Source organism: Pithys albifrons, chromosome 7 (genome assembly GCF_047495875.1).
Source record: "Pithys albifrons albifrons isolate INPA30051 chromosome 7, PitAlb_v1, whole genome shotgun sequence".
NCBI lineage: Eukaryota > Metazoa > Chordata > Aves > Passeriformes > Thamnophilidae > Pithys > Pithys albifrons.
In genome coordinates this window covers 46,217,258-46,240,342 of record NC_092464.1, presented here as the reverse complement: position 1 = coordinate 46,240,342, position 23,085 = coordinate 46,217,258, and the positions used below count along the sequence as shown (strand labels likewise).

The 23,085-nt window shown below is 37.3% G+C and overlaps 1 protein-coding gene across 5 annotated transcripts in view; it reads right to left on the bottom strand.

Annotated features, from left to right (window-relative positions):
• Window positions 1-23,085, bottom strand: part of LARS2 (leucyl-tRNA synthetase 2, mitochondrial) — an 89,510-nt gene that overhangs the window by 44,228 nt on the left and 22,197 nt on the right. For all 5 annotated transcript variants that reach the window (XR_011698336.1, XM_071561370.1, XM_071561369.1 and 2 more), the window contains exons 6-9: window positions 19,001-19,090; window positions 14,779-14,922; window positions 3,068-3,175; window positions 1,412-1,571 (exon numbers count right to left, since the gene is read on the bottom strand). Coding sequence is in view for 4 of the 5 variants with exons in the window: in XM_071561370.1 (XP_071417471.1) it covers window positions 1,412-1,571; window positions 3,068-3,175; window positions 14,779-14,922; window positions 19,001-19,090 (502 nt within the window). In the remaining variant the exon portion in view is untranslated. The remainder of the gene's footprint in view (window positions 1-1,411; window positions 1,572-3,067; window positions 3,176-14,778; window positions 14,923-19,000; window positions 19,091-23,085) is intronic.

Here is a 23,085-nt window from a genome sequence, read left to right as displayed (position 1 = left end):
CTTTATATTCTCTTCTTTGGAAAATACCAGTCTGTACCTCAAGAAATAGTAAGAAATACTGGCCAGTTTCAGCTGAAGAATGGATATATGTATATTTACAAGTGGAAGGACTACACAACAGCAGAGTTATGATTTCGAATTGCTCCTCTTTTTTGAGGACTTATGGCCATCACTATCCCAATTGAGAGTTTCTTAATTTAGGTCAACCAAAAGGGTTAAGTTTATTGTTAACAGACACAAAAAACCTTTTACAAGTATTTCCACTTAAAAACCAATATAAAACACATACTGTTGTCCTTATTAAAAGCACATTTTCCACTTGTGTGGTTTGGCTTAAAGCACAGAATCCAAGGTACAGGCACAAGCATGGATGGGATGTGTGTTCTGCAGTTAGTGCTTTGAATTGTCTCAGTCGCAGGAACTGCAAATTTGTTCTTCAAAACTACTCCAAGCTTTGCTCATCTCTGAGATAAGGGCTCTATATACTCAACACAACCTGGCTCTGTTATTTTTTTTCTGCTAGCCAGCAAGCTTTTTTAAGGTTACACAAATTAAGCACTCAAAAATAAAGTAGATTCTGTGTAACCAACACAATTTCACTGCAAGATTCCTGCTTCACTGCTGTGGGCATTAGATGTTATACAATGAAGTTTCATCTTCACCAGTGAGGGAAAAAAAATTCAACAGCAGTCTGAAGTAGAAACAAAAAGCATTCAGTGTACATAGTATTTACTCTTGTAATTTTCAAGTTTTCCAAACAACAAAAAAATACTAGGCCATGGATGCTAAATATAGCCAGAAATGGTGGTAGGAGCCTTCAGGAACACATTTAACAACATTGAAGAATTATCCCTTATTTTTATCCGCTGTGCAAGTCACGAATAGGGACACTCTAAATTCATTCCATTAGTCTTGTGCTCACTAAGGATGTGCACAGCAGAGTATTATTTTGCTATCTATCAGTGAGCACTTTGCCATGTATTAGTGTGATCTATTGCCCACTTTATACTCCCTAAGACAGAAAGGAACCATTGTTGGTGTAAGAGTTGGTTCTCCTGTCTTTGTGCTAATGATAAATTAACATATAGACGTTAGATTTTCCAATGGGCTGACACAGTCAAATCTGGACTACTCATTTCTGGTACACGAGGAAACAAAAATCTCTTCCATTGCTTTTGTACACTATGAAGTGTTACAGCCATTAGAGAAAGAAGAATTCTGGCACAGCTGCTCTCACCACATCTGAAGCCAAGACAGGCTGGTGTGACACTGTGTGACATATACCAAGAAACAAAAACCTGCTTCCTCTCAACAGAAATAGCTCCTGCTCAAATTGACACACATTCTCTAAAGATCATTCTCTAAAACTGTTGCTCTTCTTCAACAAAACACAGTATGAGAAAAATATCACCTTTCCCTGGGACGAACTCCCTCTGAAAGACTTCCTTGAGGCTGCTATTACCATGCAGCAGTCTGTGAGTTGGCAAGATACACAAATGGGAAGCTCCATAAATGGCTTCAGGTGTAGAAGTGTAAGCTGCCAGCTTCTCTCTTGTTATTTCACCATTAACCTGAAAAAGAGCATAAAAATTCCCACTGGAAGTGCAGTTCATTTACTTTCCCTTTCCTTTTTACGCAACTAACGAGTCTACATCACCCTGTAGAAATACACAGTTCCAAATACCAAAGCCAGACATGTTCCCACTACAGGAATTTTCCAGACTCAAACATTGACAAACTTACTTTTAAGGCATTGAGGAAGTTGCCTTACAGTCTTGCCTCAGTTTATCCAAACATATCTATAAAAATATAATACTAAATTCATATGTAATACTGCCCTGTGCTACTGAGCTAGATTCAATCACTGGCTAAGCAACCCGGAATCCTTCTACTCACTTTTAATATGCACACCCTGTTTCCAAGAAACTGCAATGAGATGTTACCTCTGAAATCTAAAGAGAATTCAAGAGTTTTTCAGCTACCATATGGCCTTCCACCATACCACTCTGAAGTCAATGCTGTGACTTATGTAAAGAAATAAAATAATAAAAAGTGGCACAACATTAAAAAAACTGCACAAAAAATATGAGTAATACACTTCAAAGAATGCTTGAGAATTACCACCTGGAACTATCAACAAGATTTATATCTTAGGCCAACTTACTGTGGAATGTATGGGGGTCTTACGAGAAGATTTTTCTGTAGTGAGTACTGATACACATTTTCAGAAATAATTGATAAAAACAACTTATACAAAAATGAATCTTCTAGCAGGGTGCAAATCAGGAATTTAGAAGGTTTAAGCTGCCTTAATTTGAAGTTCCCAAAAATTCAGTATTTTAAAGTAAGAAACCACTTCTAAAATACTAAACCAGAGTAAATAAGCACAATAAAGCTTTGAAGCACAAGAGCTGAAATTCAGTCAGGGTCTCTAAAAAATCTCCTCTATCACTATCCCATAAATGAAGCCTTTTGCCTCTCTTGAGAAAAAATGGGAAAGTGCAAAGTCCTTCTGAAGATAATAACAATTTTCTTCAGGTTTCTTTTTCCTTCATCTCCTTTTTTTTTCCATCTGGACTTCTCTGTATCTCCATCACTACTGAATGGTGTGGCTTCCATGATTCTAATCATTGCGTACAGTAAATGAAATAATTGAAAAACATAAGCAAAGCAGCTTGTCTGAGGTCAGCCTGGGCCTGATGAGGAGGTGCCATGCAGAGAAGAGCAGAAGCCCAGCTGACCTGTGTAGTTGGATTATTTCTCTTGGCACTGCTCCCAAAGTGTCCTGGCTTTCAGGAAAGCGTATTAGTTGGCATGTATTTTGGTATAAATACACACAGCCAATTTGCATCCATCTGAACACACAAACCCTTTCCCAAGGAGGATAGCAGGGAGTATCTCTTCAACCCACAAGTTCTTCAGGAACCTGGGCTGGTCTGGGCATCAATATGGTAATAATCTTGAGTAGGTTTCGAGCTTTTAAGATCTGAAAATGCATTCTCATCACACATTTCACGGGTTGCAGTTATCCCAACCAAGACAGCAGCAACTGACATTTCTGACTTACCTTTAGCAAGAAGTCAAGTGAGCAACCAGTGCAGTCACCTATCCAATTTGCCTGCATTTCTTTAATACCATACCACTGAGGGAGATCAGACAAAGCATCAAACATAGCCTAAAGCAATAAAAGAAAGAAGTAGGACATTCAGCTTTTGTAAGCATACAAAATAATACTTCGGGTTTAATTGCAACTAACAACGAAATGGGAAGGTGTTGGTACAAGAGGAGGCTATAACCACCTGAAAGGAGGTTGTAGCCAGGTGGGGGGCAGCCTCTGCTCCCAAGCAGCAAGTCACAGGACCAGGGGAAATGGCCTCAATTGTGCCAGGGAAGGATTAGGTTGGATATTAGGAAAAAATTCTTCATGGGAAGGGTTGTCAAACATTGGAACAGGCTGCCCAGCAAAGCACCTGAGTCACCATCTCTGAGGGCATTTAAAAGACCCATAGACATGGTGCTTAAAGACTTAGTGATGGACTTGGCAGTGCTGGGTTACTGGCTGGACTTGAGGATCTAAAATGCCTTTTCCAAGCTAAATGATTCTATATTATGCAGCAGAGAAGAAATCAAGGGTTGTCATCTCCTTCACTAGCCATAAAGTGCAACAGCCAACATAAACCTCTATGTGTATTTAAACTCAACGAGAGATACATCTTTATATTTATGGGATGCATGGAAGTGTAACAGACTATTCCAAGTCAACTAATATTTGTATGACCAATTTGAACAGTATGATTTTAATAAATTAGATCTGTAAAAAAGTAAAGGAGAAGACAAAGGGACAGATAACTCAAAGCTCATCTCATTTTTCACTTCATAACATGTCACGTTTTTGTTATGAATACTCCATGACTGTCCAAAATCTTTACTTTGGCAGAAGTACAGCCAGAGGCATGAGTCATTTGGACAGATGGTGAATACACTGAACTATTACAGTTCAAATCTAAGACTAAGGCAACATGTTGAATAATTTCTCCTTCAGCTGGGATGTCCAAAATCAAATGTGCAAGCTCTTTGTTATCTCACTAATTGCTAACAACCTGCAGGTATGAACAGTAGCTACTACGTGCTGCTCAAACAAAACAGTAGGTAGTTACATAATTAGTGAATGTACAAACCATTCTTTTTCAAGAACATGTTTCAAGTTGTGTTTTCATGACATTCTTAGATCATTTCAAAATGAGATGCATAAAAGATACTGTAAGAATTACTTTCCAGTTACTGCTCTGTTGTGTGTCTATCATTCAAAATACAACAAAAGGCACATCCCTCATAAATCATGACAGTACACCACCACCTGGGATTATTACCGCTTTCTACATCTTTAAGAATCAAACTAATTTACTAATGATTTAGAAATAAAAGAGTGGTAGGGGCTTGGAAGGGTTTTTTTTCATGCTGTAACTTTAATCAGTTTTAGTTCACAATTGCAAGCATACTGTATCACAGAGAATTCCAAGCTGTCAATATCTCACTAACTGTACTGTTCCAGAGACTACTGAGCTTTATCTGCCATGAACCTTTCATGTACATATATACCTAGCAAAGAATAACCAGCAGCTGGACACATATAGAGACAGATAGATACACAACACTTGGATATATTCTTTGCAAGGATTTTATGCATTTTACAAAAAATGAAATTGTGCCAATACACTGAGAACTGGCTGGACACATTATTACATTTTTATAAATCCTCCTGCTTGGATATCCATTCTCATCTACATTACAGTTTGCAGGCAGAAGCAGCTAAATGTGTATGGGCTCTACTGAAACTGCACAGTCTGTAATTGCTTGCCAGCAAAACTTTCTAGATGTTTTTTCACTGCAGGATTAATACACCAAGATCATCAATACCAGTGTGGTAATGATTTTACTCTAATTCACTGGCCTTATTATAGGCTATGGTTACAGTCTGAATTAGCACAGCTCTTCTCTTGATAATGCAATTGATTTCTGCAGCTAAATCCAGCAAGAGCCAACTTAACTGCACCTGAGTGAAGATAATTAAACCTATTCTGCACAATGACACAGCCTAGCAGGGTTTGCAACCCCAAACCCTTCACATCTTTATTTGCACATAAACAGTACTATAGTGTGATACAAAAAAACCTCCCAAGCAAAGAAAAAAAACTTCAAAAATTTTCAATATGGAATTATGATTCTCAGTTCTTTGTTCTCAACACGCTACTTTGGTTTTTTGTGAAGGCTACAAATAGCAGGTGAAGCAGCAAACAAACATGTTAACCACAAACACTGTATCTGGTGTTAACAGAGGCAAGAAACAGAGAGTATGCCAGCATGTTAAGAAGTGTTTTTGAATGGTAAAGGAACCTAGGATTCTCACTAGCAAGAAAGCAGAGAAACATTAATTCTTACACACATGAATACACTTGTACATTCAAAATTCATCCATGCAAATTAGGAGCTTTAAAAAATTGCTTAAGGAAAACTCTTTTAAAAAAACTTCTGATTTACAAATCCAATTGCACTACACCCTGAAAAAATATAAACCCATAAATATATGTTAAAATATTATTAATTTTAAACAGTTACACGTAGATTGTTTGGATATATGAAACTCTTAACCAACACTAGCATAGACATTTCTGAATATCCTAAAATAGTGTTTGTAAAGTGGAATTTTAACTGCATGAATTTTGCTTCCATGTTATTTTGTAAAATCTCTGCTGTGTTTGGTAGAACATCTTCTGAATCATTAAAGTAGCCCCAAAAATTCTGCAATTTGCCAACCCTGGCAGTGTTCAAGGCCAGGTTGGATGGGTCCTTGAGCAGCCTGGTCTAACGGGAGACGTCCCTGTCCATGGCAGGGGGTGTTGGGATCAAATGATCTTTAAGGTCCATTTCAACTCCTTAATATGTTTCCTTAAACAAAAATTCTTATCCTTAAAGATGTGTATATAACTCCTAGTTATCATGCCACAAGTTTATTAACCAGGTTTGTTAACACAGAGAAGACAATCACCAAGAAAATTCCCAGCATATGGGCAAATAAACTAAAGCAAAAGCACTCTGGATTCTGCAGGGGATGAAAAATGACAGCAGCGTTATGATCCAGTAAGCAGAGAGTGATAAGATTACCAAATAAACTCCATTTTCAAATTGTTGATGATGACTTAATAGTGAGAAATTTGGAAACATTAGGTAGAAGTGTCTTTCTGCCTTCAATTTTCATTACTCGGGAAGAGACAAGAAAACTTCAAATGCAAACGTCTAATTACAGGAGAAATTACTCGCATCTTAATTAAACACTAGTCAAGGAATAGCATAAATACATTTGGCAGTCTTTCAGATCTAAAGATAGACAGGCTCAGGAAAAAGCTAAAGAAATCAAAGCTATGTTCAGGGATGAGAATGACTTCAAGGCTCTAACACCTGGAGAAATTGAAGATTCAGGAAAAACTAACGTTTCACAGGACTGCTTTACTCTTCCAGAACACACAGAAAATCCTGGCACAGCTACAAGATGAAAGTCAACCAGCTCAGATGATCAGAGAGTCACAAAATCAAGATGAGTTTGCTGACAATTCATCACAGACAATGATGACCACATTTGTATGTGGAAAACTGATCTCACATATAGCAATTTAGGCTGCTGAATATTATGGCAGACACAGAACGTCACTTGAGCAATCTTCAGGCAAAAAAGGTCCATAACATCCAAGAACAGACGTGCTTTACAATTTCCCTAGAGCATCTCAGCTCCAAAACTCCCCCTGATTGTAGTTTAAAGAGGGAGGATTCTGCTGAGCACCTAAAAAATTCAATCTCTGACTTCGTTAACTAAAATTTTTAGTAGATCAATACCTGTGACTAATTTCATACATAGTGAGAGTATTGCAACTCCTCTGTGACAGGAAATGAAATAAAGTGAAAACATGAAATATAAAATATAAAGTCAATTGTATACTCTTTTTTCAGTGAAGACACTTTAATGAAGTTTGACACATTTGTGAGATAACAACAAGACTAAAATAAAAAGGTCAGCAAAAGGTTGCATTTCAAAAAAATTCAATTCATTAGCAAAATAAAATTGCATTTTACTAAATTACAACAAAATTAAAAAGCTTTACTTCGGAGGAAGAGTCAAATAAATATCCAGGCTCTGTTTGGATTAAAATTAAATTCTTCACTCTATTTGATCAAACTCCCAAAAGAGTAACCAAACATTAAACTAAAGATTACATGAAATCATTTAATACAACTCAATGTATTAAATAAAGTAGAGGAAATTAAAGTTAGGCTGCCCACTGTTTTATTTTGCACTCTACTGCACTGTTTCAACTGTGATTATGCAGTACTGCATTTAATCTCTTATTTTATTGCTTTTTTTTCCTTCAGTATTTTCTGTCTGTACTATTGTAGGTCAATGTTGACTTTTATTTCCCATGTGTGAAGAATACTGAAAACTTACATTAAATAGGAGCAATAACACAGATAACGTGTATACTTCAAATTGTTTCTCACGAATGTCTGAATTGTCAGCAGTTTTCACATTTCTTTACTTTAAAATTTATGGGCAACAAACACCTTTGGTTTGATTATGCAGAACTGAGGCAAAATAAACAATTCCTCAACAGCAAAAAGTAAAGCTATCCTTATTCTCCAGATTTGCCCTTCAGGGCTGTTCACTGCTTAAATTGAGATATAGGTATGGCCAGACTTCGCGAACGAAGGTTTGGGAAGGGCTTTCCCCACGGTGAGGCACAGCGTGCACAGAACTGGCCCCACCGTTTAAGTGCTAAGGTCCATCTGCCACGGCCGAGCGAGCTTGGACAGTGACAGTAAAGACCTTGGGACTGTCACAGCACCCGGTACTGACCGGGGCTGACCCTGCTGAGCATCCGAGATCTGACGGGATGGTACGGTCTCACACTGAGACTCGAACTCACGACCTTGTGATCCAGAGTCCAGAGTGCTCACCATTACACCATGGGACCGTCCCCACTGCTTAAACTACCAAAGCAAAGACACTCCCTTTCCAATACAATGAAGTGTTTCTTTGTGATGAGCAACTGACTCCATAAATATAAAAGCTCTTTAAAAACATTTGTCATCCTTTTTAGTAGCTCTGAGCATTCACAGTTTTGATGAACCTCATACCAATAGGAACTTAAATTTATATTGCTGTAGCATCAAATGAGATGCTGTGTTTAAGGTGAAAAGACCAGCCTGGTCTGGATATTCACGAACAACTTTCTGTCTTGCCACGCTGACAAAATAGGTGTAATTTTCCATTAATGAAGTGCTAAGGAAGCTGAGGAGGTTCTTGGTCCCTGCCCAGCTCTCAGCCTGACTCAAGAGAAAGACTTTCAAAGCAAGGTTTATTAGGCCTGTTCTGTTGAAAGAAGACAACTATGAGCTAGACCCCAACTCTGGAAATTGAAAAAAAAATCATTCATAAAGAATGAGAAACTAAAGAGCCAGCATTTCAGTTCTCCTCAGTGATGAGGCATTACCGTGTGCTATGAAAAAGCCAAAATACTGTCAAGACTCTTTAACATCCTAAAATGCAGTACTTCACTCTCATTATATTTCATTACCATTCTGCTTAACATCTCAGAAATAAAACAGAAAATTAAAAAATTCAAGCAAAACACAGCTACATTAAATAATTGCAAGGCTATTCAGACCAGACAAAAGAGCTGTCACATGCAGTGCAAAGCCAGAAAAAGGCTGCAGAAAAACTGGAGGATCGTTTGTTCTTTTCCTGTCACAGAGTCAGGACCGTGCCCAGCACGTGTGTTCCTGCACTCCACAGAGTACGGGAAGGGTTTGTCTCCAAATGTCTGTACAAGAGAAATCAACTGAGAAAGGGTCCCACTTATCTGTATGGCAACTGTAAATTACAACAGAAGAATTTTGTTGGCCCTGTTATATTCCCCAGTATTTGAATTAAACATACATAGACTACCTTATTGCTGTGCAAAAAAAGGGAGATGATTTAAGACAAAAGAAAATATTTACGGCAAAACTTGAAGTTTTAAAGTTTTCTGTTTAAATTTCTTCAAGAAAATATTATTTTCCAGTTATTTGCATGATTTTTTAAAAAGTAAAACATTAAAAAACATTAAAAAACAGAGACTATAAAAACACTTAATCTTACAGGTTCTGATTTGAGGACTCAGTTGACCAGGCATAAAAAACCCCATAATAGCAATTTACAGGTACATGCAGAAAATACTAACATTTACAGATAGATTTTTCCAGTGAATCTGCCTACCAATTCAGCTGGGTAACCATAGCAACTAAATGTTTTAGCTTAAACATCTTAAATGCACAGACAACAATTTGAATAATAAAGCCATCAGTTAAGGCTTGTACTTTTATCAAAGAAATCTGTCAAAAGAAAAATGACAATTAAAATGTTCTTTAAAAATCCATAAAAGCTGCTAGACCATTCCATATGTACTTTACAGCTTAAAAAATGGGTCACAATTAATTTATTACTTTACATAACCAAAATTCTTTCTGCTAGGCATTTAAAAGCATGGTCAACACTTTTGCCCTTTGACAAATATTCTCTGGGATAGTGAATTGCCATGTCAGCCAACACTGATTTGGCTGCATTTTTTATTGCAAGAAAGGAATATGAGCTGCTGCAGTAATCATGAAGAAATCAAAGTGAATCCACGGGAAATGATTCCACTCGACACAACAGAAATCTGCAAAACAGTGTGAATGAAACACCAAATCCTGTAACACAAAGCCCATTACTGATCATGCAACTCCTCCCTGCTATTTGACTAGTAATGTAAGTATTGAAATGAAGATTCCTCTGACTAGTCTGTATTTTATTAGGGTTGTGAGACACAAGGAAAACATAAAGTGATAAATGGGCAAAAGAGAGAAACACAGATCACTAGAAAGCTCATCAATATACAGTATAAATAGGTTGAATAGTTACAACAAAATAATTTGTGGATGTTCCAAGTAGAAAATAAGTTATATCCATACACATTCAGCCATTACTGCTAGCTGGTAATTTGTATGATGAATTAAGGGACAGAAGATTCATTTAATATATTTTAAATGGAACTTTATTTCATAACCATGTTTCAAAGACAAAGACTTATATTTTCCTCTAAGTCACACAGGGAAGGAGGAAGTTACCAGAACTAAAGATTTTTTCCAGCCCACTTTCCCGCTATGTCTATTATAGAAAACTCAAGTATAACTTTGGGAAGGAATAGGGAACAGATTTGCAGAGATCCTTGTTTCAGACAAAGGGCAAAGAAGGGAGAACATTCTAACATTTGGTCTTAAATTTCTGCAAACTGCAGAAGAAATATTAGTCACTGCTGAAGGTGCAGGCAAAAGGTTACCAGAATCTAATGGCTTTCCCCATCATATTCCCAAATCAGGCAAAGGCCTAATTGTGGAAAGATGAGTGTGTGTGTGTGTGTGTGTGTGTGTGTGTGTGTGGCTCAGCTTCGTGAACACAGATTTGGGAAGGGCTCTCCCCACGTGCCCTTCCAGCCTGCGCAGTGGATTTTTTAGGTCAGGCACAGCGTGCACAGAACTGGCCCCACTGTTTCAGTCCTGAGGTTCATCTGCCACGGCCGAGCGAGCCTGGACAGTGACAGTGAAGTCCTCAGGACTAGAACCTACAGCACCCAGCATTTCCCAGGAGGTCTCCCATCCAAATACTAACCCGGGGCTGACCCTGCTTAGCTTCTGAGGTCTGATGGGATCAAATGTCAGGGAGGCATTTACTGCCACGGAAAGACGAGTGGGACACTAATAAAATACTAACCCTCTAAGTCTAAAAGTAGCCAAAGTGGGAAAAAATACAAGTCTTGCCCAAAAGGTTCAAGGATTAAATTACTGTCAGATACTCTCTTAGTGCCTTCCCATTTTTTAATTTCAAAAATAAAAAGCAGTGAAACTTCAGTGGATAACAGAAATCTAGTCACACAGCTCACTGAGAGCCTGATCCACTTAGCTCTCTACCTTTACCCAAACTTGGAAAAGCATCTCACACAAGGAAGGATTAAATCTGCTCTGTGCCCATGAACTTGTCCAGCCTGTTAGGAAATACAGGGCCAGGGCCAGGTGTGTTCTGATACAAATTCCAGCAGTACAGCTCAAAGACCTACATGCTGCTCTATACTGACAGAAAATACAGATCATTGGATCTGAATGACGTTGACCATGCTAATCCAACACCATCTTAACCTTCTGGACAGCTTTTAAACGAACAGAACTGGACAAAAGAGGTTCAACAGGCAATTGACTAAGAAATCGGGAATAAAGAGCTCAGGGTTCTGGAAGGGCAAACTTCTATTTCTGCTTGTGTTTTAATGCAAAGAAACTCGACTGTGGATTTGAAATCCTCAGGCCCATTACAGATCTTTATAATGTCTTCTCAGCTTTCCTTTTACATGAGCATGGCATATGGATTATTATAAGTAACCTTCACCATATAGCTCAGCTGGAATATAAATGCTCTCTGCTAGTGTAGAATCCTGAGCCTTCAGGTATCTGAAAACAACTGCAGAGGAGTTACCACACACATATTCCTGGTGAGCCCTGAACAACTCACAAAAAAGGGAAGCGAGATCCATAAAGAATCTAACTGTATTCATTTATCACTAGAAGCACAAGTATCTGAAGTCTCTGAGAGGCAAAGAATTTCAGGAAAAGGAAGTTGTACTGGTAGTGGTTCTGGTGCATTATCTAAGCCAGAAAAATCTTTTATGGAAGTCAGTGTCTTCAAAATCATGAGACATGAAATAACACACCCTGATGAAGTGAAGGTATCATCACCACTAATGTTCTCATCCTGAAATCTTATTAGCAATTAAAGATGTTTAACTTCTTAAAGCGATGTCTCTATCCTTCCCACCTATTAGGACTAGCTCTGTAAAATCTGGATCCTCCACTCCAAGATGAAAAGCTCTGCAAACAACAAAGGTAAATTAACATCTCCCTCTCAAAACCTGGCAAGGGCTTTTGAAAAGAGGTGGGGAAGAAGGTTTGAGGAATCAACTAGGAAAAATGATTGCTGTAACCATGGTCTTCACAACGTAGGACAATATGGATTCAGATCAACTGTCAAAAGCCTGAATCCAAAATAAAAATAAACAAAAGAAACAGATTTAGAAGAAAGGACTCATGCCTCTAACATTTCTTGAAAAGTACTGGGGTGATTACCATAAGGAATGAAGAAATGTGTGCAAAGTTGAGTTCTGAGGATAAGTAATCAAGATATTTGGAAAGACGAGCCAAAGTTGTAGAATTTAAGATCTGCAATTTGGCTGCTGCCGAAATGCAGTTGTGAAGCTTCCTGATTATGTCACTGTGGGCACAGAGTTCCTAAGAGACTGAAATACTTGGCCGTGTTAGCTCAGATACAGTCTCTGATGGCCTGTCTTCAGTTTTGGCTTACAGTTCATGGGGCATTCAGAGCTGTATGGCCAAAACAGGCATCTTCAAAAAGGAAGACACAACATGCTGTTATCTGGTTTCTTGCAACTTGAAATAAAAAAAAAAAAAAAAAACAAAAGGGGAATTTATTTGTCTTACTCTTCCAAGAATGAAATCCATCTAATATCCGATATTGGACTTAGTACAGCAGAGCCTGGTAATCTGCTATTCTTATTTGAAGGTTTGGGAAATAAAAAAAAAAGAAGCTAATTTTTCCCCTTTACAACCAAATGTTTAAAGCCCTTGCCAGAAGCAGCAGAGTGAGACTGAAAAGTAGGCCAGAACCACAGCAACAAAAACTGTGAGTCAGTGGAGGGTGAGTAAAAAGGAAAATCCAAAACACCTGCTGATATTTGGTAGCATCTGTCACTGTACGAGAAGTGTGAGAACATGAAGACAATGCTTGCCAAAGCACTTGTGCTGGAAGCAATATGGCCTCATTCATTGATCTGGTGGTATCAGCTGGCACAAACCCTACGGAATACCAGCCATGAACAGAACAAAAGTTTGGGAAACCTTTACAGAGATCTGTACTCAACTGTCCTCTGCAGCAATGCTTCAATATTTTGTAGGGGTTTATATAAATCATCCCCAAATGAAAGTCAGAAGCACCTCTCATTCATGATGCCACTAAGATGCTCAAGGACAAAAGGTCACTTGCAGATCTGCCCTTGTTGTGGGGAGGGGATATGTCAGTCTCCTGAGGTGGTATCTTTGGGGGTAAGATGAGGGGGCGTTATGGAGGCAAAAGCTGCTTCTTATCATCTGCTGAGCCTTGGGGAATGACTTACTGGGGAATGACATACTGGAGATGTGATCACTCCAAGAGATGATGCTTTCCTATAACAGCATTTCTAGAGAAGGGTGGATACTGTGCAAGTAATAGTCCTGTAAGCCAGAGGTATTTTCAAGGTTACTGAAAAGCTCCTCAGTCTTGTCTTCCAGTTTTGATGAGTTAAAATCTAAGGCCGATTCACCCCTCTCGAAGGGATATAAGCAAACACTGATTTGGGGCAAGCAGGGGTACAGCCCAGAAACACCAGTCATTACCTCCTCCAACCTGTACAACAATAACAGACACAAAGCATATCTGTAAAGGCAGAAACTCTAATGAAGCTCGAGCCTCAGTCTGAGGGGAAAAAGTGAATCAGGGCACACCCTCAAATATCACAAACATCATAAACTATCAAATCTGGTGACAAAGGCACAAAAACCAAGCTCAGAACATTGTGATCATTTTGTGATTGTGCACACAAGCCTCATTTTTCCCTCAGCTATAGCAAATGTTCCCTTCTTCCTGCCAGAACAGGCAGTGCAATCAGAAACATGGATCTCAAGTCCCTCTCTGCATATGAAGAATCAGAGCATCCTGCAGAATATGTGAAGTTGTTATCTATTGAATGAATGGACCTAGAGTGAGACATGGATTTCTGCTACCTGGACGATGGTGGAAATTTGGTTTCTTGAATCTAAGACTCATGAAAAGGACCAAAGATGAATTTTCAACATTTTCTTGGGAATGACTTTCTCAATCTGTACTTGAAGTCTCAATACATTAAATACTCGGATGGAATAAAAGCTTCACCCAGACAAAACAGGAAACTGGTATTTTCATCTCAGAGAGCATAAAGCCAAAACTTTTGCTGAAGAATTCATAGTGTGGAAGCTACACTGTCCCACCACAATCAAAATTTGAGACCAGAACAAAAAAGGATGTTTAAATAACTTGAAAATACACTTTTTTTTTTACAAATAGACTAAATACGAAGTGAAATAAAATAGAAGGACCAGATGAATCTTCAGTGAAGAGAAGTTAACCATAAAGAACTATGGTTAGACACAGCTGGAAATGAATGCTAGGTGACAGGCTGTACTCCAAGCCCACAAGTACAATAGATTAACCAGGCAACCAATTTTCTAGTTCAAAAGATTGCTTAGCTTTACATTCAAAATATACAGAAAAATACTTGGTAAATATCAAGTCATCATATGAATTCAGAATTCATTCACCTCTAATTTATATTTCTTGATTTTTTCAGAATTTATTCCCACCAATTATTTAGAATTCTTAAAGAGATGATCAGAAAGACTTTAGAGAGAGTAATTTTTATATATACACATACAGGGATAGGTCACATATATTATTATACAATTATATATTACACAGACATGCGTATGTAAAGAACCACATTTGGCTTGATTAATATTTCTGGATGAAGTCACCTCTTTTGAGCACTGTCCTAATTTCCAAAACCTGTATTTTCATACCTTGGCATAAGCAGTTGTCTTGATAAACCACTGTTTGAGGTATTTCTGTTCCACTTTTGCTCCTGAACGCCACGAGCAACCATTTTCATCCACCTGTTCATTAGCTAGAACAGTCTGATCCACTGGATCCCAATTAACCAAGGCCTAAAAAAAGTTGCAGGAAATAAAAAACATTTTTAGTTGCCATTTGAAAAATAGAATCTTACTTTTCAGATAGCAAAAGAATTACCCAGAAGCACACCTTGGACCCCTGAGTTTTCTACATTTTTATAGCAACCATTTGAATCAGCAGCATGGACTCAGCTGAAGATCTTTTGAATATTCATCTCCTCAGAACTCAAAAGACTCAAGATTGCAGTTGGCAGAGTGTGCCTTGTCTCATCATGCCAGCAGGAGAGGCTGACACGACTGCTGGGCTGTTAAATAAGTAAGTGTTCCGACTGACTCTACGACAAACTGCATAGTCTGATGCTTAAAAGCTCTTCACTACTAATGCAAAAGTGTCGAGTCAGACTGAGAGGGACGAATAAACACGGATGTCCAACTTGAGAGGACAGAATCAAAGAAATATTATAATGACCAACTATGATACAAATGAAAGACTTGATATTATCTGATCATAACTTCTTTTGGCTGTGTGAACTGCTTTTAGAATCATCTTTCCTTATCAATACAAATGCATTAAAGAAAATTTAAAATTAAATACATGTTGGTCTTCAAGTGTACAAACCTTGCTTTTTGAGGGTTAACTGAAATACCAGACATAATATACTGGAGAGGGAGCAGAAATCAAACTCTCTCCTCCCCAGTGTTGAACAATTTAGCTGATTGCTTATCATAATGGAGCTAAGATCACAAAAGAATCCTATCAGTCATTCCAAAAGTGTTGTTAAATGCTAGACATTATATTGAAAATATGAACAGAAAGAAAGAGAAAAAACCTATAATCAAAGCAATAAAGAAGAGTAATCCAGTATATTGACTGTTATTTAGCATTTGAGCTAAATCAGACTGACAGAAAAATAGTAACTCCATAGAGTTCTAATACATGAAACATTATTTGAAAATTTCAAATGCATTCTTTGGGTATGGGGAGGATTTAGTATCTCAATCAAAAACTGATCACTGTTCTCCTACTGCTCACATTACATTTTATCTATCACTGCTCACCTGCAGAAGTGCTGCTGTTTCCAAACAACTAATATTGCTTCATTTTAAAGATGTTACATATTCTCAGAGTACAAATCTTACCATGAGCACAGCCAAAAGAGAAATACTGTAGTGGGTTTTGTTGTCAGTGTGTAGTCAATACACTTGTGTTCATGCACAACTGTGTGAGCACTAGGTCTGACTGCCTACACTGACTTACAGAAAATTCATAATCATTAGATGAACAAAAGTCATTTTTTGATAAAAACAAACCTGCCTTCAAATGACGCCTGTGTGAATTCAGGTTGTTATTTAAACTTTTTACTCTTTGCCTTCCTTTTATCTGTTACTGACCAATAACACCACACTGGATTTTATAAAAGGCTTATAAAAATTAATTGTGAAATTAAAATAAATCAGTATATTCCACTATTACAAACCTATTCTCCAGACTTTTAGAAAACACAACTTCTTCAGTAATGATACAACATATTATGAAGTTTGCTCTAAAGTAAAGATCTTTTCATCTATAAAGTTCTGACAAAACCCCACACAACTATGAAGTTAAAATAACACCTAAAGAGAGATAAATCAGACAATATTGAGAAGTAATAAAATGCCACTTGCATAAAGCAGTAATAGCATAAGCTTGTACTCAATTGGCTGTGACTCAAAGTTGAGAAAAAATATTATTTCTATTTTGATGATATCATATCAAAGTTGTGCTGAAAATTTTAGAAGGTAACTGATTTACATAATTATTTAGTGTAAAAAACTTCCTGTTACAAATCATGAATAAATAAATCATGCCAAACATAGAGCAAATGTGCATTTAAGAAATCAGTAGCTGAAAGATCTTGTCCTTGAATTTTTAAAGTTACATTTTGTTCCTTCCATCTCTCACAGACTTTTGACTAATATCCAGAACCTGGCTAATAAATTAACATCTTTAGTTCCTACTTACACCTCACAAAGGCAACTTCTTCACAATGCCAGCCTCTGAAACTATGACCCCAGAAAGCCACTAAAAGTCATCCACACACAGAAAGCACAGTGCAGGAGTGTACAGAACACACCAATTATTTCAATCTCCTCAATGCCTCAGTGTAGACTATATGCTCTTAAGACAGGATTCATCTCGTGTATCTACAGCATAAGGATCTATCTCCAGGCTTGGTGCCTCAGGTTCCAATACAGATTACATGTATCTCATAAAAATAACTGAGTCAGAGCAGGTATTCGACACCTGGCCAGGTCAATATTCTCCAGAGTATATTGACTAGATCAGTACTGCAGGAAAAAGAGAGAGGATTTTGCTACAGTGAATAAAGGTGCTTCTGTGGAGGTGCAGCATCCAGACAAACATTGATAATCCTCCATTATTGCAGCTCCTGGACACACTGAGTCTGTGTGTCCCTGCCAGGGTCATTTCTGATCAGACACGCACACTCCTGGAACAGTGTGAACGAGGCTAACACTCTGTTTGTCTTATTCTTATTGTCACAGTAAGGCTATGAATTATCTCTTGTACCCAAAATGAAATTGCAATACATGAGACTTCAAGCGGTGCAAAGGTACAGCTTAATATATATTGCAGATAAACTGACAACATGAGATAAATATATGCTTTAAGTATATATGACTGTTCGAAGAGACCCAGGGTTATGGGCTCTCTCTGCCATCTGTTTCCTGCCAAAAAGCAACTGGTTCATATCCACCAGAGATTACCTCCCCTACAGGTTGACAGATGCTGATTTAAGTCCTCAGACTGATCCTTGACTTGAAAGCAGATGGAAGTTGGAAGCAGATCCAATCACTGGTACTCAGACACCTCCAGGATCCCACAGTACTTGGAGCTTACATGCAAAATTTTTTTGTATATCAGCACTGCTTGGAATGAAGCAGCAAGCCTTGAGCTTTTCAGATTCACCTGGGATCACTTTTCAAGCAAACAAATTTACAGATAACAATGTATTTGCTACGGCAGACAGGGGTTTAGTTTTTTTATTACAAACAAAAAATAATTACATAAGAAAAAACACAACAAACAACCCCAATCCAGCATGTTAGTACATATCACATATTGAAGTTTTTTGCTGGTTATCATTTAAGACCTGAGTACATCTTGCCTGTGCAAATGGGAGAAGTAGGTCAGTATCATCCTGCCATCCCAAACGTTACCTTTCACCATCAATCTCTTTCTCTGGGTTCAGAGAATAATTGGTGTACATCCCTAATTATATCCTATGCAGTTTCCTGGTTTCTATAAAATACAAATGAAACATCAAAGTATATTTAAGAAATCTTAATTTCCATTTTAATTTAGAAACATTCACTAAGTTGCTGCTTTGTTTAAGTGCAGCTGTTCAGGTATTTTGGAACTGCATTCCCTTGGCTATACAGAGAGTTCTTTGGACTGCTCATTTAACATCTTTTTTTCACCTCCTGCTTAGGAAATTACCTGAACTCTGCACTTTGCAGATAGCCTGATATATGCTATTTACAAAATTGTATAGTTTCTTAAAGTACTGCTAGCAGATAAACAGCTGTGATAGTCTTATGGCATCTAATACTTCTGTAATATTTTAGATATCACAAATAGGGTTCAGGAACACAATGGTTATGCACATCATCTCCAACTGTCACGTCCAATTATCAGTACTGAGACAGTATCACAGTAATATTATACAGATAAATAAACTCACTGTTGAAGAGTCTCCTAATGATCACAATGTCATATATTTTTATGATGGAAGTTATGATCTAGAAAATCCTATATTAGAGTCAGGAAATTAACTAGTAAGAGCTATATTCTGATCCTGCACTTCAATATAAATCTCTGACAATTAACACTTCTGATTTGACTTGTTACAATGGCCATTCACGTTGGTTAGTTAGTCACATATAAAATGTGCTACATATAAAATTCAGTTATTTATAAAATTAATTCTATTTTAAAATTAACAGATCACAATCCACTGAGTGAATGTCAATGGACAACTCAGAAATGTGCCACTGACGTAACTTAAATTAGTGTACCTGCAAAATATTAAAGGTCAAAGTTTGTACCCACCTCTTTTTGATACACTAAACCAGCTTCAAAAAGCTTAAGAAAGAGATACTGTGTCCATTTGTAGTACTCTGGTAAGCAAGTGGTTACTTCCTGTAGAAATTAAACAAAAGAAAATTTCCTGAAACCCTTCTTAGTATTTTCTTACATCACTTTGACATAGACAATTAACGCAAGAGTGTATAATATATTCTGAAGAGGAAAACATAAGTGTTTATTCTTGTATGTATTCATGTACAAACCCCACTTGTGTAATGTTTACCATGAGTGACATTACACAAAACCAGAGTAACAATATAATGGATAACTTTCTTCAAAACTCAAAAACATTTTCCAAGTTTTTAGTGAAATCTAAGGATTAAAAACCAACCTACTTACCAACTGCTCACAAAGTTCAATATTTGAAATGTTTGTTCTTAAAAAACCCAACTGCGTTTCAAATAAACATTTTAATATGCAAGGATGACAAAGGGATTCCATCATTACAGACTCCCAGTTTTCTCAGCACTAACACAGGTTTCACAGGCACAATGCAAACCCACATGCTTGCACCCATATGTTTTAAAAATTGCCCAAAGTGAAAACAACTATCAGTATCTAAGCTCTCATTGCATCATAAATACATATCAGTAGAGACCAGATTTCCCTCCCCAACTTTTTCTTTTTAACTTGCACTCATTTAAAGAAGGAACCTCTTCCAAACTTTCTGTTGGACCACATTTGTACTTATTAAAGCTCCTAGACTGAACTTGAAATCAACACAAACATCTCCTGATTTTCGAGTTACTGATAAAAACTTTATCTGCAAGCCACTGATAAAATTTATTCCATTTGCAAATAGTTATCAAGTACCAGGAATAGCTCCAAATGTGAAATGTCTTTCACGTGGGCTTTCCTATCATCTAAGCCTCCCACTACACACAACTCCTGCTATGTCATCTGCTACTCAAATGACATTTGAAACATTCTAGCATAAAATTTTTATTCTTTCTCTACAACTTTATATTCTGCTTGCTTTGAATTTTATATTCCAGTGCTGAAAGACTGCTTTTAACAATTAATATGACCTTTGAATAGATGTGCCTCAAAAGTGTGTAAAGAGGCTTTCAAGATCAGAAACAGACATTTAATGGCAAGATTTCAGCACAGCATGTGAAGACCTAGTAATGAAAAACAGTGTCTTGATTAATTAATTCCCTGTGCTCTGCACTGAAAAAACCCCACTTAATAAAAGTCTGATTTCCATCTCTCTGAATAAACACTATCCATTTAATAATTCCTTTTTTTTCCTCACGCTCTGCTTCTTCACACAGTGACAACAGTTCTGCCAGCGTGATGCCGCTACAGGCAACAGGGTTTCATCCCTGGAATATGGCACGCACCAAAGAGAGACAAACCTGTTCAGCACAATAACAGATTATGTGAGCAACAGAGAGACAGGTAGGGCAACTGAAGTGAGTTGTCAAATAAAAATTCTAAAATGAACAGAGATTTGTCCTTTGGCCCTGAAGGGCAGATGTGTGTTAACTGAAACAAAAAGATTACATTTCCCAATCTAAACAAGGATGTTACAGCCACACAAGCCTGAGCTATGAGACACGAGATAACTCCTGGGAACAGAACCTCAGGTACACCCTTCCTCACAGGTTGCAAATTGACACCTTTTAGAAAGAAATGCAGCAGACCATGTCACTGAAAAAAAATCTACTGTGTGGTCACTGAGAGGCAAAAAGATCACTCAAGGTCATAATTTAACTTTATAAACATGAAGGTTTGGAGTAAGATTTGAAGTTAGTAAAGAAACAGAAATTACATCACATCCAAGTGAAAAGAGTTGCTGACAGCAAGCCAGCAAACTCCTGTCAATCCTGAAAGGTGTTTTGGTATTTTTTCCCCATCATTTAGCACATTAAGACTTACAGTTGAAAATAATTTTCTACGTATTCCAGTTACTGATCTTGATTAAATAAATGATGTCTGGTAAAAAGTTTCCATTATGTTGCCATCATCCTTAAATTAAGGCAAATGTTAATGTTTCTATTTATACTTTACAAGCAGAGCATTAACAGAACTAAATTCAGAATACACAAAAGAGTTTATAAAAGGGTTTGAAAAACAGCACACTGGAGCCATTTCACCCTGCCAAAAACTGTAACTTTCTGCTTCTCATTTGTGATCTCAGCATTGGCATAAACAGCACACACATAGAACCCTTTACCATAAAACAGTTCAGTGAATATATATTTAACAGGATATGAACCTATTTTCCCCAAAACCAAAATACCTACTAAACAGCAGAACTCTTTTACAAAAATGTAAGATGCTGCTCAGCACGATCACCCATCACCTCTGCTGTTCAGACAGTAATAAGCATCTCCCTCTTCTACCCATCCATCTTCCCTTTTCCTTTTGTCAGCTTTAAAAAAAAAGTCTGAAGCTCTCACCAAAATGTTACTGTCAGTGCTCCTTATTCCTACAGGAATGACCCTTCTTCATCAAATCAATTTGTTACAACAATTAGAACAAACCACCTGTACAAGTGGTCTGCTTTTAGAAGAGCAGATACTGGCAAGGCACAGAAGACCCCTACACTTACCCAAAACTTAACTTGCTTAATCCATTTATTACAGCACAGTATCTGTTCCTAACAAATACCACAATGGAAAGGCTGGTATCTTATTTATTTCTGCAAATAAATTCTCAGTTACAGATTAGATGGCAGTATTACAATTTAAATTTGATAGCACTGCCACTTGGGAAGCAATAGGTCCATGTGAAGGTTAAAGGGCCATTCATTACTAAAAAATCTGTTAAAAAAATTCCTTTCAGCTACCAAAATCAACAGGAAAGAATCCTGCATAAAAAAAACCTGAAAAACAACAAGACAAACTGGATGAAAGATTTTGGTGTTTTAATAAAAGAAAAACTAATTCTCAAATGACTTGTTTTAGAATTATTTATTTTTTCTAAATATGCTCTGCTCTTACAGTGTTCTGCTATGACTCTCTGATCTTAAAACTGGGTTTTGCTTGTATTTTTAAGAAGGTTACATCTTCGAGCTACTTCCATGGCTTTCTTTTGCTTTTTTTTCAAATAAAAGTAATATTTACAGACTGCATGAAAGAGTTTATTTGTTCTAAGATCCACCATGCTTTGTGAATAACATGTAACTAGACTGGAGAGAAGCAATTTCCTAGCTTATTACTAATAATTTTATTTTTACCATAGTCTTATCCTGTCCTGAAGACAGCCATGTTGCACCTATTTAAAAGGAGATAAAGAGAAAAAATCTGTGCAGATTTTTTTCAAAATCTGCTTGAGAAGATTAAACAGTTTAATCAATTACTTGCCTATTTTGGTTCTAAAGGGCATGTACCACCTCATCTGGAAGTATAATTATTTGATTTTCAGAGGTTTAGAGCTAGACCAACCTACATTTCTAAATTAATTTGAATATTTGTATTTCAAAGGCCCTTAGTTTTATGCTTTATTAGCTACAAATACAAATGTCATCCAGTGCCTACATTTTAGAGCACAAATATCTTTCCTGGAAAAAACAGTAGCCTTGTATCAACAGTTTCCTTTTTTATTTAATTACAAGCAGAGTCACTGATTATCAGTGATATGTGGATGAAAAGAAAATGTCACAGGTAATGCTCTATGCACTGTTAGCTTCGCATGCCCAGGCTGTACACAAGAATGGCAAATTCAAAACTAAACAGAAAAATACCTGCTCAAAGAAAATCTACCAAAGATCTCCTCCTCTTTAATGCACAGAGCAGAAGGGGAACATTACTCTTATGCAAAATAAATATGTCACTTGGAATGCAGAAACTGAACTGCAGAACGAGCCACTTTGCGGGGGAAGGTTACAGATTGATGGCAACAACAGTGGTGAACCGAAGGCTTGCTGGGAACATGCACTGGGTCTGATGGCACTCCTGAGCAAAAGAAAGGAAAAGGCTGCATGCTTTCCAGCCCTTGCTGCTGCTGCTATGAATCTTTGAAAATATATTGCCTGATTCCCCCAAAAATCATGTTTAAAATAAGTGGCAGGCAGAGTGCTATGCTGTCTGGGGTGGTATTTT